At 42.6% G+C, this 20496-nt stretch overlaps 1 protein-coding gene across 1 annotated transcript in view; it reads right to left on the bottom strand.

Moving 5' to 3' along the window:
- TDP1 (tyrosyl-DNA phosphodiesterase 1) overlaps positions 1-20496 on the bottom strand; it is a 113960-nt gene that overhangs the window by 23618 nt on the left and 69846 nt on the right. Inside the window, exon 14 of the mRNA XM_084631324.1 lies at positions 12103-12205. Within this exon, the coding sequence (XP_084487450.1) occupies positions 12103-12205 (103 nt within the window). The remainder of the gene's footprint in view (positions 1-12102; positions 12206-20496) is intronic.

Raw genomic sequence — 20496 nt, 5'->3', positions numbered from 1 at the left:
GTTTGGCCTGGCCCAGTGCACTATTGCACACGAGCAAAAATATGCTGAATGGTTGTTCTATGCAATATAGAAGCAGCTGTCATCATTTACAAAGTTAGTGCTTGGAGAAAAGTCAGCTGGTGCCGACAGTAGATCACAGGCTTCTCTTGTTTAAAAATTAACTTTTTGTCAATGCTTACATCCCTTTTCTGGACGTTCACATCATGACACTTCTTTTCCATCATCCTCACACACACTGCCTATTTTCTTACTCTGAGGCAGCTTGCCTTTTCTGTTGCTGGGCACCACTTTTCAAAGGCTGAAACAGGGAGGGGCAAGCCCATTTATCTTTGGCGAGCTCTAGTAAGCCTTTGTGGATAGACAGGCAAAATGTTCTCCCTCAAAACATAATAGTATGGAGCGTTTCTGGAAACAAGATTATAGGAATCTCTCTCCTTACATGCCTGAAAGGCCTTGGAGTTATCAAAATGAAAAGAAAGCAAAACAAGCAATGCAGAAACAGTACTTCACGCTCTAACAGCGAGTCTATAAAATAAACTGAGTTCAATTCCCAGGATGTTTGTGACCTGAAGAGCCCCTCAAAGCCTACTGGCAAAGGGTCCACCATCATGTAACAGTAACTATCAAGCCTGACAAATTCACTAGACCTAACACATTGCTGTCATGGTATTTATGTATAAAGAATGCCATGCAAGGCATCACATGAAAACTTGTATCATAAGTTGGTCATCAGAGTTACTGTGTGATATATGTAAGGGTAACAATTAAAAACTCGTAGGTACATACTAAGAATATGCCCACACCATGTAACCAGGCAGGGTTGGTAAGCATGTTTGTCCCAGGCAAAGGAATATGATCTGCTTAGGTCCTGAATGTAAACGGAGCAGGGAAAGTCAAAGCCAAGAAGAATTACATTTGCGACTGAAGTCAGCAGGAAAAGCAAGTTAACAAGAAGATAAGAAAAAGGACATGGTGCCAGCACTCTTGCTGTTTGTTCCCCAGAATACTTTTCAAAGGTTTATTGGACTGTAAGAAGAAGAGGAAAAAAAAAACAAAAACACATACACCACCACTGTGGGAACACAGAGGACAGTGCTTTTTATATCCATGAATAGTGGATTCCCAGCCTTGTGGGCTGGTAATGCTGAGAGGTAGCTTTAGGTGAGAAACTGCCTTATACAAGGATTGCAGCCTGTTAAGATTTAGTCACTAGAAAGCGTGTTATATCCGTTTTATTTGTAACCATTTTTGGTTTCTATTATCTTTGCTTAGTATCACTTAAATCTCTGTTCTTTTTTAACAATAAACTTACTCTTGGTTTTACTATAAATAAATCTCAGTGCAATATATTACAGTGTGAATCCTCAGATGATCTAACCCGGGGTGGCCAACCTGTGGCTCTGGAGCCACGTGCGGCTCTTCAGAAGTTAATATGCGGCTCCTTGCATAGGTGCCGACTCTCTGGGGCTGGAGCTACAGGCGCCAACTTTCCACTGCTCAACCCCAGGCCCTGCCGCCACTCCACCCCTTACCCCAAGGCCCCCGCCCCTTCTTGCCCCCTCCCCTGAGCCTGCTGCATCCTTGTTCCTCCCCACTCCATTCCAGAGCCTCCTGTACACTGCGAAACAGCTGATCACAGCGGGCAGGAGGCATTAGGAGGGAAGAGGAGGTGCTGATCGGCAGGGTTGCCGGCGGGCAGGAGGTGCTGGGGGTGGTGGGGCTGCTGAGGGCTGCTAATGTATTACTGTGGCTCTTTGGCAATGTACATTGGTAAATTCAGGCTCAGGCTGGCCACCCCTGATCTAACCGGCTGATGTGTATACTGTCTCTTTGGAGACAGCAAACTTGGTAATTTCTGTGAGTGTCCAGTGACAGGGGCTGGGTACTGCAGGGGAACGCTCTTCAAGGAGGTTTAGGTATTGGAGTGCACCTGAGATTAATCTGCAAGACAAAGTAAAGGATGGCAGAGCTTCTGAAGAGATTGTCTGGAGGGCTATCAGACTGGAGTGTCAGGGAGTTGATGCATAGTTTAGCTCTAACTCTCAGGCTCTCTTCTCGGGCTGAGGCAGCAGGTAACAACGTGAGTCATAGTCTTGAATGCTCTGAGAGAGCATCACAATAGCATCAAAATCTTCTATATCAAATACTTAGAGGATCTTGGTAGATCCTCCTAGAAGAACAGGTTAATGGTTCATGAAACTCAGTTGCAATTATGAAGTTGATCTTGCCTTTTAATAGTGAATACAGCAGTTACCATTAAACTGTAAATATTTACCAAGTGTTGCCACACTGCAATATCAGATACTGCAATGATTTCATATACTCAGAAGAAGATATTACTGTGGAATCTCAAATACCACAATGCAATATTTGTTGGTAAATGCTGACGGTTTAATGATAACCAATGTAGCCCCTATACAGTTGTAATCCCACAGTATAGAGCAAAGAGAAATCCAAGAGATAAAAATAACACAAGGTCTGATTGAAGAAGTGCTCAGATCCCACTTGGTCTTGGGTGTAGAGTAAACATACATTGTTCTGGAGGTTAAATTAGAATTTTCATGAGGGGACTCTGGTATCAATCTTAAACTAAACTCAAACTTCCTTCTCTCAGCTTATGAGGTAGGGTTGACAAAGCAGACAAGAATTCGCAAAGTAAAGACATCTAGAGCCAAATTTTTCAAGTGGCTGCAACCCAGCCTTTACGATTTTTTCCAGGACTTGTGCGTGAACAATTTTCTGTGTAAAATCCACCTTTTAGCTGACTTTAAAAAAAAAAAAAAAAAAAGTACAGCTGTAGTTAGAGAAGCCAAGTTTGAATACTTGTTCCTCAGAATAAGGAGGTGTTGAAATGCTCATGAGTGCTGGGCATTTGTATTTAATGGCTTCACTCAGTTGCATCAAGTCCTCTAAGTAGACAGAGCAACACAAGCGTAACAAAAACTGTATGTTGAGCTTATTGTCTTTGCTCCCTAAATCAGAGACTTTTAAAAACACTTATACCAAACAGATAACTTTTTCCACTGGGACAGAGAGAGAGAGAGTGCTGCAGCGAGCCAGTACCATAGCTAGTACAATTGCTATCAATACACACACTCTCAGGAGGACCATGAGGTCTCTCTCTCTCGGTCCAACAATGCACAAAAAGTAGGACACACTAATATCAAGCGCTTACCCATGGTTCATACTGGTCCCACCACAAGAGTTATATTTCATGCTAGCATATCTGAGGGATGCGTGTGTGAAAATTTTTTACACACGCTCCAAGATTTTTGGAATTTCTCATCTGACACTGAAAAAACCATCAATGAAGGGCAGTATCTAAACCCTGTCTCCTTATTTACAACTCAATACAAACATCCCAAAGCTACTCTCTTTCTCTAGGTACCGGCCCTTATGTCTGTAGTACCTGAGCACACCACAGTCAGGGCATGTCTACACTCAAAACGCTGAAGCGGCACAAGTAGCAGGCCGTGAACCGTTGGTAGGACATGCAGCATTTGCTGGTGGTCTGTGCAGAGCTGGGTGGGCACGTCACTTGCCCTATCTTTTTACTTTCAGCTGCTTCTACAGAGTTTCTATTTATCTATTTTAGTTTCTTCTATAGCAGTGGTTTTCAACCTGGGGTCCTTGGGCTGTGTCTAAGGGGTCCGCGAAAGGTTGCTATTAACATAGAACAGTGGTTTTCAACCTGTGGTCTGCAGACCGCTGGAGATCCGCAGACTATGTCTAAGTTTTCCAAAGGGGTCCACACCTCCATTTCAAATTTTTTAGGGTCCACAAATGAAAAAAAAAGATTGAAAACTACAATTCTATTGCATTCATCACTGAAATTTTAAGTGTCAATCTTTGTTCTATAGATGAACCTGAATGCCTGTAAAAAGCACCTAGAAAAAAGGAGGGAGAACCAGCATAGCTGTCCCTAAGGGTACCTAATTAAGAGGAGCAGGGATAATAAGATTTGTTCTCAGGGAGTAGAGCTACCAGTGGAATTGTTTCTCATGTAAACAATTGCTGCAGTTACCATTAAGAAGTTGAGCCACTGTGAATAGGAGGGCTGATGTCCATGAGATACTCTATCAATATGTGGTCCACATTATGAAAAAAGTCTGAGAGTCCCCAGATCTAGATAATTTATTCTAGGGCTCTGTGCAGGAAATCCAAGGACAAGAAAGGACTGGAAACAGAAAATACATATAATTCACTTGTTGGGAGTCAGTTGGCTTCTTGAGAATTTACCAAATGTATCCACTGGTTGTTTCACATTTGATAAATTCAAGAATTTCACAACCAGTGGCATAGATATCAAGTCCTTATGGGTACATTTAACTTAACAGATAAGTGTATAATTTGTAAACTATGCATTTTCTCTCATGTCACTTTAAAGAACAAAAAGTACTTACAATTCAGAAAGCCGATGAGTCATTTATTTAAGAATAAGCACAACTTGGATCAAATAAGAGCTGTGAAAGTTCAATCTACAGATTTTTTTCTTATTGCTACAGATTTTAGCATTTAACAATTTCTAGCATTTCAGAGAAATAAAAGGAAATGAAAATAGGTAACATTAAAATCATTTAAAACCAGGAACTTTTACAGAAAGCTACTGTAAGAATGAAGAAAGTATTAGATGCATGTACTTCTTGACCTGGTCTTCTCAGAATGCTCAGAATGGACTAGAGGTCTAGCTGCGTCTACACCGACACACAAATACACAGCAAATCTCAGTAAAACCATCCGTCCTGGAGTGAGAGACTGCATACCCATATATTCACTCTCCCAAAATGCACACAGAGAAAACCAAAACAAAAAGATGGAAAAGGAAGCTCTCTGAATTTACTCATACGAAATGTTTTTGTTTTACATACAGTTTAAGCAGGCTTTTTAACATATAGTCAAACTAGAACGTTTTATGAAAAGTAGGATGTATTCCGAGCAGATACTCTTCATATCCAATGTTGCTGTTAGCGCTAGGTGAAGTGTCTCATAATCCTAGAATGACAATCAGCCAAAAACGAATCCAATACACACTACTTTTGTCAAATAAAATAAAGCAGGCCAAACTGTCTCTGACTCAATACTTGAGAAAAACTTGGAGTCAGGATATCACCTGCCATGTTCCAGGTCGGCCCTGAGTGCTTGATTAGAGGGAAGGCTTTGAACCGGGACAACTGCTTCAAGCCAGCAGCCTTATAAAAAAGCAGCCAGTTGCGAACTCAGTGAGCAGCAAACAGAGGACAGGCAAACAGAAGGAGTTTGCCTGTGAGTTCGCTTTCGGGGGGAGTTCCCACAGAGTGGTGTGGTTTTTTGTTTTTTTTGGCTTCTGCGAGCCGTAAATACAACATCCGAGGAGGCTCTTAGAAGGAAGACAATATGGATAGTGACCGATCAGCTGCTGTGACCTGCACAGGATGTGCCATGTTTGTCTTTCTCCCAGAAGACAGAAGTGACTTCGTCTGTACGAAGTGCACGCTGGTCTTCATATTGGAAGAGAAGATTAAAGGACTAGAGACCCTGGTACCAACCCTATGTTGCATCTATCCAGAAAATCTTCATTTTCTCTGAAGTCAGTGTTTGGTACTGCAGACAAAGTTGCTGAAGAATCAGAGAGGGCAATGCAGAATGGGGAAGAAAATTGGCAGCACGTGACCTCTAGAAGAAGAAGAAGAGAAGAGAACCCATGTACCCCCGACGCAGATAGAAGTAAGAAACCGTTTTCAGGCTCTCTGCACAGGTACTACAGCGGAGAATGGTTTGGAAGAGTCATCTGAGGGAAGGGATCAGAAGGAGACCCCATTGACTGGAAGGTATAGGATGCACTGTCCTAGGGATGGGGGTTCCACGATCACTACTCCCAAGATGAGGAGATGGCTGGTGGTGGTCGGGGACTCCCTCCTAAGGGGGACGGAGTCGCCATCTGCCGTCCAGATGGGGAAACTCGAGAAGTGTGCTGCTTGCCTGGAGCTAGAATTCAGGATGTGACCGAGTGTCTGCCGAGACTGATCAAGTCCTTGGACTGCTACCTCTTCCTACTTCTCCATGTGGGCACCAATGATACTGCCAAGAATGACCTTGAGCGGGTCACTGCAGACTACGTGGCTCTGGGAAGAAGGATAAAGGAGTTTGAGGTGCAAGTCATGTTCTCATCCATCCTCTGTTAAGGAAAAGGCCCAGGTAGGGAACATTGAATTGTGGAGGTAAATGCATGGTTACACAGGTGGTGTCAGAGAGGGCTTTGGATTCTTTGACCATGGGACGTTGTTCCAGGAAGAAGGATTGCTAGAAAGAGATGGAATCCACTTAACAAAGAGAGGGAAAAGCATCTTCGCAGGCAAGCTTGCTAACCTAGTGAGGAGGGCTTTAAACTAGGTTTGCCGTGAGATGGTGACCTAAGCCCAGAGGTAAGTGGGGAAGTGGGATACCGGAAGGAAACATAAGGAGGAGGGTGAAACAGGGGAGGCCTCCTGATTCATACTGAGAAAATAGGGAAATTGGCTAGTTATCTCCAGTGCCTGTACACGAATGCAAGAAGCCTGGGAAACAAGCAGGAAGAATTGGAAGATCTGGCACAGTCAAGGAACTATGATGTGATTGGAATAACAGATGTGGTGGGGTAACTTACATGACTGGAGCACTGCCATGGATGGGTATAAACTGTTCAGGAAGGACAGACAGGGGAGAAAAGCTGAAGGAGTTGAACTGTATGTAAGAGAGCAGTAGGATTGCTCAGAGCTCCAGTATGAAACTGGAGAAAAGTCTGTTGAGAGTCTTTGGGTTAAGTTTAGAGGCGAGAGCAACAAGAATGATATAGGGTGTCTGCTATAGACCACCAGACCAGGAGGATGAGGTAGATGAGGCTTTCTTCGGACAACTAACAGAAGTTTCTAGATCACAGGCCCTGGTTCTCATGGGGGACTTCAATCACCCTGACATCTGCTGGGAGAGCAATACCAGTAGCGCACAGACAATCCGGGACGTTTTTGGAGAGTGTTGGGGACAACTTCCTGATGCAAGTGCTGGACGAACCAACTAGGGGAAGTGCTCCTCTTGACCTGCTGCCCACAAAATGGAAAGAATTGGTAGGGGAAGTATAAGTGGGTGGCAACCTGGGCAGCAGCGACCATGAGATGGTCAAGTTCAGGATCCTGACAAAAGGAAGAAAGGAGAGCAGCAGAATACGGACCCTGGACTTCAGAAAAGCAGACTTTGACTCCCTCAAGGAACTGATGGGCAGGATCCCCTGGGAGGCTAGTATGAGGGAGAAAGGAGTCCAGGAGAGCTGGGTTTATTTTAAAGAAGCCTTATTGAGAGCGCAGGAACAAACCATCCCAAAGTGCAGAAAGAATAGCAAATATGGCAAGCAACCAGGTTGGCTTAGCAGAGAAATCTTCGGAGAGCTTAAACACAAAAAGAAAGCTTACAAGAAGTGGAAACTTGGATAGATCACTAGGGAGGAGTATAAAAATATTGCTCAAGCATGCAGGGGTATAATCAGGAAGGCCAAAGCACAACTGGAGTTCCAGCTAGCAAGGGATGTGAAGGGTAACAAGAAGGGTTTCTGCAGGTATGTTAGCAACAAGAAGGTCAGAGAAAGTGTGGGACCCTTGCTGAATGGGGGAGGCAACCTAGTGACAGATGATATGGAAAAAGCTGAAGTACTCAATGCTTTTTTTTGCCTCAGACTTCACAAACAAGGTCAACTCCCAGACTGCTGTACTGGGCAGCACAGTCTGGGAAGGAGGTGAGAAGCCCTCAGTGGTGAAAGAATGGGTTAAGGACTATTTAGAAAAGCTGGGCATGCACAAGTCCATGGGGCCAGATGCAATGCAACCGAGGATGCTGAGGAAGTTGGCTGATGTGATTGCAGAGCCATTGACCATTATCTTTGAAAACTCATGACAATTGCGAGAGGTCCTGAATGATTGGAAAAAGTCAGATATAGTGCCCATCTTTAAAAAAAGGGAAGAAGGAGAATCCGGGGAACTACAGACCAGTCAGCCTCACCTCACTCCCTGAAAAAATCACGGATCCTTGAGGACCTGCTCCATTCTGAAGCACTTGGAGGAGAGGAAAGTGATCAGAAACAGTCAACATGGATTCACCAAGGGCAAGTCATGCCTGACCAACTTAATTGCCTTCTATGATGAGATAGTTGGCTCTGTGGACACGGGGAGAGCAGTGGACGTGATATATCTTGACTTTAGCAAAGCTTTTGATAGGGTCTCCCACATTATTCTTGCCAGCAAGTTAAAGTATGGATTGGATGAATGGACTATAAGGTGGATAGAAAGCTGGCTAGATCATCAGGCTCAGCGGGTAGTGATCAACGGCATGATGTCTAGTTGGCAGCCGGTATCAAGCGGAGTGCCCCTGGGGTCTGTGCTGGGGCTAGTTTTGTTCAACATCTTCATTAATGATCTGGATGATGGGATGGACTGCACCCTCAGCAAGTTCGCCAGTGACACTAAGCTAGGCAGAGAGATAGATACACTGAGCTCCTACCACTGCGAGCATCAGTGAAGGAAATTGCCTCATGTCCAGACAGACCTCATGTCAATAATCCCCTGTATTCTCCTCTTTCCTCCATGAGTTCTCCGTGAAAAAAAAACAAAACAAAACAAAAACCTTTCTACATGGTAGGATTAGCATGCAATTTTAGGGAAAATTTCCTAGCATAAACAAAGCCGCTGAGTTTCTGCAAATTCCTTGGGGTTCCTATTCTCATGTGTCTTGGGATCTGAAGAAACAGACTCATATCCTCAACCTCGTGCAATAAATTAAAGCAGCTGTTAGAAGGAGAACACACTTATTTTACAGCTCCTGTTTCAAGCCCTGTGTCTGCAGCAGATAACACCCAACACTAGTTTGCACTATATTCACATTTGCAGGGCTTTCTTTGCAACCGTATGGGCTACAGCCTTTTCAAAACAAGATATCACTTGGATTTTGCAGATTCTGATATAACTGACGGGGCTGCCTCTTCTCAAGCAACAGGAGGCGGCCCCAACTTTTGCTGAAGGGTTGGAAGGGATGCTGGCCTATCAGACTCCTCCTGTGGAAAATGGGTAATTTCTGGTTGGTTTAGTGTGGGTTTAAATCTGGTTTGTTTGTTTGAATAGGTTTCCTCTGTAATACTTTTTACTCTATGATTAAATGTATGTGCTTGGAAAAGCTGTGTGGTCACTGCTAAATACCACTTTCATTATACTCTCCATCACTCATGAAGGAGGGGGTTTGCCCCACAGCACCCAGCTCTGGTTCCCGCCATCCCACTGGTTCCCAGTTCCCACAATCAGACTGTGGCTGCTTTCTGGTTGCGAGCAGGTCAGGACACCCCTCTACAATAGGGGACGCAGTAACTAGCAGAACTGGGTGGTGTAATGGCAGAGCGCCCTCCCTGCTGGCATGATGGAGGGACGATGGGCCAGGCCACATTTGAGTGGCGCTGCAACCTGGCACAGGGGGTCCTGCTGTTTCCTGTCTCTGCTTCCATTATGCTCCACCATAGACACAGGCTTCACCTCATAGGGAGCCCATGCACCAGGTTCCTCCTGGTCTTATGCTCCAGCTCCAGCCCACACTACCCAGCTCTGGTTACGTCAATATGTTTGGGACGTATGGAGGCACATGAGTTTCTGAATTACACATGTGCAACCGACAGGGTTGTCAGCTAGTTATTATTATTGAGTGGCCCTGGGGAAACAAGTTTATTTCTACTTGTTACTCAAGTCATCAGATTCTGAAATAAGCATAGTCCCTTTGGCTGAGGGGACTTTTACCTTTGCTAGTCCCCACCTGTGTTTTTTGAATTATGTTTTTTAAGACTGATAAATGCATATATGTGGGAAAGCAAGAAAACAGAGAAGGAATCCACTGCCTACACATACTGGACTTTGTTCCATCTGTAGTAGATGTGAGTTAATAATGCAAAGAGATCTGTCCTTTAAATGCCTCACCATTGTCTCAAGTAAGCTCACTTTGCTTGGCAGCAGCTGTAGACAGCAAAAGCCAGTTTGCCAGAACATTGTTCACTCCCTTGAGGTCAGCTGCTGACAAAGTCATCAAATAAATCTTGGCCCAGCCAGGCGATAGTTTCTGTCTGAGTCATTTCATATCTATCATCAGCAGTTATTAAAATGAGCTTCTTTTTCCTATTTCTTACAGAGTTTATTGAAACTAAAATTATCACCCCTTCTAGTGAATTATGAGGTTCTTATTTCACAACCCAGCATTGTCACTAAAATGGTCTGTTGTACCTCAGGAGAACAGCATTTGAGGGTGTTATTACAAGTCTTCGGTAATTCATAAGGACTTCTGAGAGCAACATATTTCGCTTCCTAATGATTTTAGTGATTAAAAAAAATCAGGGAAATGCCACTACCACCATTGGAAGTCACCCAATACTTGCTTTCAATTGCTTAGTAAGTGTCAAGAGTGTGATGTGGCACTTCTCCCATAATAAAAAGCCAAAGCAGGAAACTATCAATTCTATTGTAGCAATTAGAGACTGTAATTACAAATTATTATGCATAAATATTTTCATAAAATCTCATTCTTTAAAAGTGCTCTGTTGGTTAGTTATATACTGTCAAATTAAGTGATGAAATTATGTGCTTGGTGAACATGATCTTGGAGGGATGAAGAGAAATTTTGTTCCCATGGAAGATACACCGAAAATTTTTTATCCTATAGATTGTTTTCTCCGGGAGCCAGAGAATCATCTCCCTGAATAGGATGAATTTTGTAGGCCTTTAGGCAGGAGAGAATTTGAACACTTTCTGAAAGACCAACTGTTGATGCTGCTATCATATTGATAGCAACAGATTCATGTAGCACTATCCAGCCTTTGAGGATTTGTTTTGTTTTCTACCTAGGAATTATTTTTAGCATGCTCATCTACAAAAAAGTAGAATGCAAAGCAGCAACAACATACTAATACTTTGCCATTATATGGCATTTTTCATCTTAAGATTTCACACAGCTTTACAAATCTATCCCGGTTTTGCATGAGGAAAGTGAGGCTCACACAGGTTAAAGCCAAAATTTTCAAACACGTTTTCTCTAAATTTGGGTACCCAACCAGACATAGCTAAGTCTTGATTGACAGAGGTGATAAGTACATGCAACTTCTACTGACATAAGTGTTAAGGTAACTAAAAACTGATCTAAACAAATGTAGTGGATGTACTTGAACATTTTTGCCTATTTGCCCTACAATGAGCCAAGTAGCAGAGTAAGAAAGGAACCCAGGCCTCCTCACTCTCAGTACTCTGTTCTACTGCTTCCCCTCATCAAGTCTCTGTTCTGAGAGATAATATCTACTGAGCATATCCAGTAGCAATGCTTCAACTTTCCAATTTTGCCTTTGATAAATAGATTGGAAACTACTGATACCACAGTAACAAAGAAATGTGAAAATCTGCTCTTACAAAGCAGTGAGTCTGGGAAAGGGCAAGATGGAACTGTCCAATGGCCATCATCAGTGGATTTCAGGAAAGTGAGTGATCAGAGGGGATTAGAAATTTTATTTTCAGCTCCAAATGACAATTTGTGTGTGGCAAAATATGGTTCTCCCTTTCTGAGCCCACAGGACATTGTACTCAACAAAATGGGTGCAGCAAAAGATCTTAAAAATAGAGATTAATTAGCTCTGAAAGTATGACACCACATTTCTGCTGAGTTACACAGAGTCTGTCCATAAGAATCATTGAACCATAGGGTTAGATGGGACCTCAAGGTTAATCTAGTCTAACCCCTTGCCAAGATGCAAGATTCGTTGCGTCTAGTAATTTCAGAGAGGAGTTAGCAAAAGATTCTGAATCTTATTCATAAAGTATTGCATATTACTGTATTTACCATAAGGAAACTACGAAAACCCATTTAGGTACCAAATTCCTGCCTGATGTATGGGTAAACACGGGGGTTTTCTTTAAAGCACTAAGTTCTATAACTAACTCCCCCCCTTCCCAAAATTAAACAAAATAAATAATAAACAAGTATATAATGGGATAGAATAATGTGATTACATCCTCTTTTTGGAAGATATTAGCATTTGCAACCTATAACAGTATCTTGGCTTTTGTTGCTGAATTATGAACTTACAAATGCTGAAGGCAGGAAAAGGACACCAAGTTCATAGGAACGTATCATCAGTTGGGTGCCATTTTTCTCCAGAGCTCCCCAAGCAGCTTTGGAAAGATTGGCACTGCAAAGAGACAGACAGCAGTTCAGTGTGGCACAATCTTCAAAGCAACAAAACACTCAAATACAACAGCTGCAACAACAATGTACTTGAATTAGAAGTAAAACCTTTCCCCATCCAGAAAGTCCTTTCACAAAGAGAATAATTAGAGCCTTGTTCCTCATTACTATTCCCTCAATACAGTGGGGAACTGTGTAAGTGCCATATAACAGGGCAGTTGTGCAGTACATATATGGATAAGTACTACGTATTATGAAATTCAATATGAATTTAGTATAGTTGATGCTCCCAGATTCACAATGTGCAAATAACCAACTTCAGCCTTTGCATTATTACCTGGGAACCTGAATAAGGAATCGTGAATAACCAACCAAATTTGGCCTTTTCCCTTATCTATCATCCTTGGAGATGAAAGGATCATTCCCTAATTGGGACTACTTTACATTTCTTGAGACATTTATTATCGAATACGTATGGAAAATTAATAAAGCATAAAGCATTTTTCCCTCATTGACATTTTCTCCTTTGATAAACTCCATGAAGATTTATTACTTTATAAACAAATAATTTTTAAAGCAAATGTTACATTATACTTTTAGCCCATAGTGTCCCTGCTCCCTTATCAGCCAGGGAATAGCTCTCAATTTGAATCTGAATAAAAAAAAAAAATATATGTAGTTCTGTCAAGGTTCCTTCCCCACTCTGAACTCTAGGGTACAGATGTGGGGACCTGAAAGAAAAACCCCCTAAGCTTATTTTTACCAGCTTAGGTTAAAACTTCCCCAAGGTACAAACTATTTTACCTTTTGTCCCTGGACTTTTTTGCTGCCACCACCAAGAGTCTAACAAATATAACAGCGAAAGAGCCCATTTGGAAATGTCTTTCCCCTCAAAATCCCCCCAAGCCGTACACCCCCTTTGCTGGGGAAGGCTTGATAAAAATCCTCACCAATTTGCATAGGTGAACACAGACCCAAACCCTTGGATCTTAAGAACAATGAAAAAGCGATCAGGTTCTTAAAAGGAGAATTTTAATTAAAGAAAAAGAAAAAGAATCACCTCTGTAAAATCAGGATGGTAAATACCTTACAGGGTAATCAGATTCAAAACACAGAGAATCCCTCTAGGCAAAACCTTAAGTTACAAAGACACAAAAACAGGAATCTACATTCCATTCAGCACAACTTTTTTTATCAGCCATTTAAACAAAACAGAATCTAACGCATATCTAACTAGATTGCTTATTAACTCTTTACAGGAGTTCTGACCTGCATTCCTGCTCTGGTCTCGGCAAAAGACAACACAGACAGAGAGAACCCTTTGTTTCCCCCCCCCACTCCAGCTTTGAAAGTATCTTGTCTCCTCATTGGTCATTTTGGTCAGGTGCCAGCGAGGTTGTCTTAGCTTCTTAACCCTTTACAGGTGAAAGGCTTTTTCCTCTGGCAGGAGGGATTTAAAGGTGTTTACCCTTCCCTTTATATTTATGACAGGTTCCATTATCAGAATCTGTTCCAATAAAGAAATACAAGGCTTCACATTAAATTTGAACTGATAAACACATTAGTAGATGCCTTCTAGCGGGGGGGGGGGGAGGGGAGGAGAGGAGGGAGATTGATTTTGCATTAGTGATCTGAGTTGGCTGGATCAGTACCTAGTTTGGAACATAAGAGCTGACATATTGGGTCAAACCAATGGTCCATCTAGCCCAGTAACTTCTGTCTGACAGTGGCAGTCCCAGAGCTTCACGAGGAACGTACAGAAAAGGGCACTGAAGAATCCTCACCAAACAAGGAAGGAATTTAAAAAGCCATTATACAAAAACTGAAAACAAGTGCTTCTCTAATATTTTGACCACTAAGGATATGGACATGAATATTATGTAGAAGATATGCTGACAAACATTAATCTATTTTCTTCTATTAATCTTTTGTCTTTGTGAAAATAAAGACTGTTTTCTTGAAGATAGGCTTGAGAAGAAATTTTATAGCTTGGGAAATGAGTAAACCATATTTCATCTTTGAGTATTTGTCCACATGGATCCCTCTTTTGGTGCTCACGCATGCGAGACTGGATTCTTTTGGCCAGCAGGGTCCATTGGGGCCACGCCCCTACAGGTCCTCCCACCACCCAAGGGTATAAAAGGGCAGGCGCAGTCCCTACTGTCCCTCAGTTCTTTCTTATCACCCATGGCAGCAAGACTGAACCACTGCACTGTCCATCTGCTTTCCTAGAAACCAGTAAAGAAAAACTAAACCACTGTGCTAAAAATCCAGAGATTAAATCTTGCCCCTCATATGACTTTCTATACTACTAAGTGATGGGCATTCTAGGTGCTTTTTTGTTTAGGCAAGGGGCATATTCCAGAGTGCTGCTCCATCTGCCACTCATTTTCCAAAGGCCCATGAAGCGCAACTGAGATTATTCCTTCTTGAGTGCTCCAGGAAGGCCTCTTTGAACACAGAAAGGAAGGACGTAACAAAGGCACAGTCCCCTGCCCAGTCCCTCTTAATGAGCACCCTGGAGAGCCATGATTCTACCCCAAGCTCCAGGGAAACATTGGACCCCAGTCATGGGCTTCAATCTCTGTCGCAATAGCTTCGGAAAGGTGCAGGAGGGATCATCACTCCAGAGTTGAGTTGAGACACAGGTCACCCTCCCCCAGGCCCCATAAAAAACAGATACAAAAATCACCATAGGTCTCACTCTTCTCAAACTCAAAGGGAAGCCAACATCCTGAGAAAGAACCCTCTGGTGCCTTGGTACCAACTATTAAACAGGTGCCTATAGTATCTCCACTGCACCTCTGGATCATCCTTCTTCTGGTAGTTACCTCCTCACTAGCCAGTTCCTCAGCACCATCCCTATTGGCACCTAGGGCACACGTCTGTACTGGGTGATTTAGCTGTGGGCCCCAATACAGGAGTCACTTTGCTGGATAGGCTGAAAGGTGCTAGTCAGACTACTGGTCACTGAGATCTCGGTAACACAAACAAAATAGGTAATACCAACTCTATCGTCTACTTGAGTATAAGTGACATCAGAGTGCCTTAATATGCCTGAAAGGGTAGCCTCACCTGTGGAGACAGTGTGTTCCTTCTCATCCTCCCCATCAGTGTACAGGAGGGTTCCTTTCACACTCACCCTCCTATCCCTTCAAGGGGATCACAATGGGAATCCAGGAGGGACTCTAGGGACTGCTCTCAGCAGGAAAAGGCATGGACCTCAGAGACCAGCCCCCAAATATCCTTCTCTGCTTCTATCAGTCCAAGATTCATGTGCCTATCAACCTTGGCCCTACTAGGCACCCTGGGGTATGCAACCCCCATACTTGCAAGCCAATAGCTACTGCCCCCACTCCCAGGGCTAGATCCTCTTCTCCAAAGAGGCAATATAGATCTTTCCAGCCAAGCCAATTAATACAGCCTCAGATACTAAAGAGACGGGAGGAAGAGAGACACGTACACCAGGCAGATGAGGGAGAACAATTAATCCCGGCCACAATTCCCTTATCCTTCCCTAATGAGGCAGTGAACCCTCCAAGGTCTTCTCCAGTTGATGATTTTAAGGCATTCCAACATATTAAACGCATGGCAGAGGCTCTTGACATAACAGTGGAGGAGGTACAAGAGAAACCACACAAACTGCTAGACATTCTGCACTCTCCCTTCCTTGCTTGGTAGGTTGGCCATACTGATAAATAAGGGGATTACTGGAGCTTCCAAAAGACCCCCTGCATCAATTCAAGCCATATCCAAAAGTTCTGACAAAAAGTTATCAAGCCCCTTCCAAAGGATTTGAGTACTTTTATTCTCCCCCGTAACAAGGATCTCTTGTTGTAGCTACTCTCCAGGGATCCAAATCCTAAACAAGGGCTTCCCAAATCAACCCTTAGGGAGAAAGACCTTAAAGCTGGACCTATTTGGATGAAGGCTGTTTCTCAGCCAGCCTCCAGATGCATAGCTAATTACCAATCGCTTCTTAGAAAATTTAATTATTTACACTAGTGTCAGTTTATGAACAGGTTTATTTTGGAACACAGGGAAAAACTAAAATCTATAATGAATGAAGGGCAGCTGAAGGTGAAAATGAAAAGTTAATTTAAAGAAAGCTGATTAGGCTCCTAGGTGAACTGGTTCAAAGCCACACAGATTCTCTATGATTCTGACAATGAAACAAATTATTGAAACAAATAAGACACACCACACAACAAAAATACTAACCCAGGAACCTATCCTTGCAACAAAGCCTGTTGCCAACTGAGTCCATATATCTATTCAGAGGACACCATCATAGGGCCTAATCACATCAGCCACACTATCAGAGGTTCGTTCACCTGCACATCTACCAATGGGTATATGCCATCATGTGCTAGCAATGCCCCTCTGCCATGTACATTGGCCAAACCGGGCAGTCTCTAAGTAAAAGAATAAATGGACACAAAGCAGATGTCAAGAATTATAACATTCAAAAACCAGTCGGAGAACACTTCAATCTCTCTGGTCACTCAGAGACCTAAAGTTGCAATTCTTCAACAAAAAAAACTTCAAAAACAGACTCCAACGAGAGACTGCTGAATTGGAATTAATTTGCAAACTGGACACCATTAATTTAGGCTTGAATAAAGACTGGGAGTGGATGTGTCATTACACAAAGAAAAACTATTTCCCCATGTTTATTTCCCTCCCCCCTACTGTTCCTCACATGTTCTTGTCAACTGTTGGAAATGGCCCACCTTGATTATCACTAAAAAGGGTTGTTTTGTTTTTTTCCCCCTCTCCTGCTGGTAATAGCTCACCTTACCTGATCACTCTTGTTACAGTGTGTATGGTAACACCCATTGTTTCATGTTCTCTGTGCATATAAAATCTCCCCACTGTATTTTTCACTGCATGCATCTAATGAAGTGAGCTGTAGCTCACGAAAGCTTATGCTTAAATAAATTTGTTAGTTAGTCTCTAAGGTACCACAAAGTATTCTTTTTCTTTTTGCGGATACAGACTAACACGGCTGCTACTCTGACTCTTTTTTATAATTTACAGATAAGCAATCCTTATGAATCCTAAAAAAAAAAAAAATCAAAGAGGTTCTATCTACTTGGTTATAAACACTACTATTGGGGGAATTCTGCACCAAAAAATTAAAAATTCTGTATATTGTATTTATCAAAACAACACAATATAATCATGCCACTTATAATTATTTTGGTAATTTATTTCAAAATATTTGTCAGCAAGTATGTCTGTAACAATACAGACCTCCCCGCCCCCAAAAAAGGTGTTTTTTTTTTTTTTAAACAAATAGATTCCTTACTAGGCATATTAATACAGAACTCTGTGTAATTCACTTAAATTATAATACAGAACAGTATTTCCTGCACCTGTCAGAAGCAGTGCAAAGGCTGTGGGGAGTCAGGGGTAACAGAAGAGCTGAGGGAGAGGGAAGGAGCCTAGGAGTGAACCTGGAGGTTGTTGGGTGTGGGTGGGAGGTTTTTCTTTGGGGGGGGGGGAATTATTAGGGTGTTGGAAAGTCTCCCCCAGGCAGATCCTGGCTGACCCCAAGCCTCTCCCATTCAGTCAGGCACATCTGCCCCTGTCCCCGCGCCCCTCCTCCCCATGGGTCTCTGGAGCCCCGCCTTCCCCATCCTCAACAGTCACCCCACTAGCTCCTGAGCCCATGCTCCAGTCTGTCCCCCCCACTTGCCATTCTGAACCCTTGTCTGTGACCCCCCCCTCCCCCAGCAGTCCTGTGTGGCCCACTCTGTCCTAACCTGGCTCTGCTAGAAGGATGCTGTGATGAACTCTACTTCTGGGGGAATTCTGCAAACACTGGGCATAGAATTTTGTATTTTCCCACATAAAATACATTTTGCCTCAGAAGTGCTGCAGTTCCGCCTTTTGCCCACCAGAGGCTGCTGTGGTGCTAGAACAGCCAGCATGAATGTCTGTTCTGGTGGCACAGCTGCCTCTGCTGGACAAACGGCAGAACAACAGCACTTCTTAAGCAAAAGGTTTTTTATGCAAGAATATACAAAATTATGCGAGACAGATGAATTCTGCATATCCGCATTTCCCCAGGAGTAAAACACCCAGCAAGAAACTCCCAGCAATACAATCAGAACTTAGCTGGTTGAGTATTTTAATATTGAAATAAATTAAATATTCCTTCTTAGATTTCACTTTTATGTGATTCCCAACTGTTTCATGGCTTCCCGCCGCCCCCATCACAGATAATACAAATCTGAATAGTACACTGATAAGCAGAAGTTTGGAAATTCTCACTTAACAATTCACAACTGACAGTTTTATGATTCTACACAAAGAAAGAAACACACATCCAATGAGTATCTTTTAAAGGACTATGTTTAGGGGTTTCTTAAACTCGGCAAACTCTTTTTCTGGTGCTTTCCCATGTGGACTTTACAGATGCTCATACATACATGCATGCATACAGCCATGCTTTCAAACCCTCAAAAAAAAAAAATCAAAAGGCCTAGTTAATAAAAACAAAAGAAAAAAAACCCAACAGGTGTTGGAACTCTTCAGTTCTTCTAGTCTTTGGACTCATGTGGAACAGGAGATGTAGCTGGGCACAGCACTTTCATGCTAGCAGGCTCTTCAGGTGCTGGCAGACTAGCCACAGACTGGCTTAGCCTGTTTGTTGCCATCTTCACTTTGTTTCCCCTACAGTGGCAAGCCTTGGGTAACAGGAGCATCAGTCTTCCCTCAAATGGCTTGTAGACCCAAGGGATAATGGTCCTTCATTTTCACGCATTGAGAGGCTCAACTGCTCCCCTTTATAGCACCACCTTCAGAACTCTTCAGGCCAATCTGGTGAGAAGTATGACTTGGATTGAGACAGCCTGGCCCAGTCAGGTTAGAGATGGATAATATTTAGATTAGTGTCCGATTAGAAAAGTCATGCTTAAGCCAACAATTTTATATTATATATGTATATAAAATTGTTGGCTTAAGCATGACTTTTCTTATATATATGATCCTCTCAACAAAAAAAATCAAAATGAAAGAGGCACAAAACCACTTTTGAGGAAGTTCACAAGGTCCCCCACTTGGGATGAGAAGGTCATGCTGGTCATGGTCCCACAAGAAGTCTTCTCTTTAAACAGGTACAAAGACACACCTCAGATGTGCAAATAATGCATTAAGAACTCCGTGATGAGAACATCTTTCACAAGTGTGGGATACACATCCCTAGACCTATTTGACACAGATGACAGCAAGTGTCAAGCTCCAGGGGGGACACCAGTCTGGCTCCCTGTCAAATGTCTTGACCATCTGCCTGGACACCAGGACTAATGTATGTCATTCTGCCAATCCCCATTATACTGAGAAGTCTGAAGAAGCTAAAATAAAATGCAGGATCATGATCATGATAGTCCCAGCATGTGCCAGGCAGTTTGGTATTTAGATCTCGTGAATGTCTCAAGGTCAATTTATCAGCAATATCTGCACACCACCATTTTTTCCCCATCTGACAGTGGCAAGATTTCTTCCATTCTGTGAGAAAAATGTGAGCCCTTCCCTCTTGGGAACCTCAATATAGTGTTAACAGGGTTCTCAGATTCCCTGGCCAGACAACTCTCTGATCATCCAAGTCCTATATAAGAGGCCATAGAATTTGTCCAAAATAATTCCTTTTGAATAAGAGAATACCTTTTAAAATAAACAACAAGTCTTGATTTACAGATACCATTTGAATCTCAGTAAATTGTCCCAATGGTTAATTAATCCTCACTGTTCAAAAAAAAAAAAAAAAACACAAAAAAACAACCTTATATCCAGACTGAATTTATCTAGATCCAATGGCTGGAAGTTGAAGCATGTTATACCTTCCTCTGCTTGACTGAAGAGCCCATAATTAATTTGGGTTTCCCATATAGGCACTTACAGACTGTGTTCAAGTCGCCCTAGAACATTCTCTTTGTTAAAGTAAATAGATTGAGCTCCTTAGAGTCTGTCACTGTAATACATGTTTTCTCATCCTTTAATCATTTCTGTGGCTCGTCTCTGAACCCTCCAATTTTTCAATGTCCATCTCAAATTGTGGACACCAGAACTGGACGGAGTACTCCAGCAGGGGTTGCACCAGTACCAAATACAGAAGTAAAATAACTTGTCTATTCTTTTCTTGAGATTCCTATTTATGCATCCAGAGATGGGGGGAGCAGAGCTTTGCGTCCCTGGAGCCGTTGTGTTTTGGGAAAGCAGAAAACACCACAGAAAGCTGGTTTGGACTGGCACAAAGAGCACCAGGAGCAGAGGTTGTGGAATAGAACA

The sequence above is a fragment of the Lepidochelys olivacea genome, assembly GCF_965140295.1.
Source record: "Lepidochelys olivacea isolate rLepOli2 genome assembly, chromosome: 6".
Taxonomy (NCBI): Eukaryota; Metazoa; Chordata; order Testudines; family Cheloniidae; genus Lepidochelys; species Lepidochelys olivacea.
The sequence above is the reverse complement of the archived record's forward strand: the minus strand, read 5'-3'. Positions and strand labels throughout refer to the sequence as shown.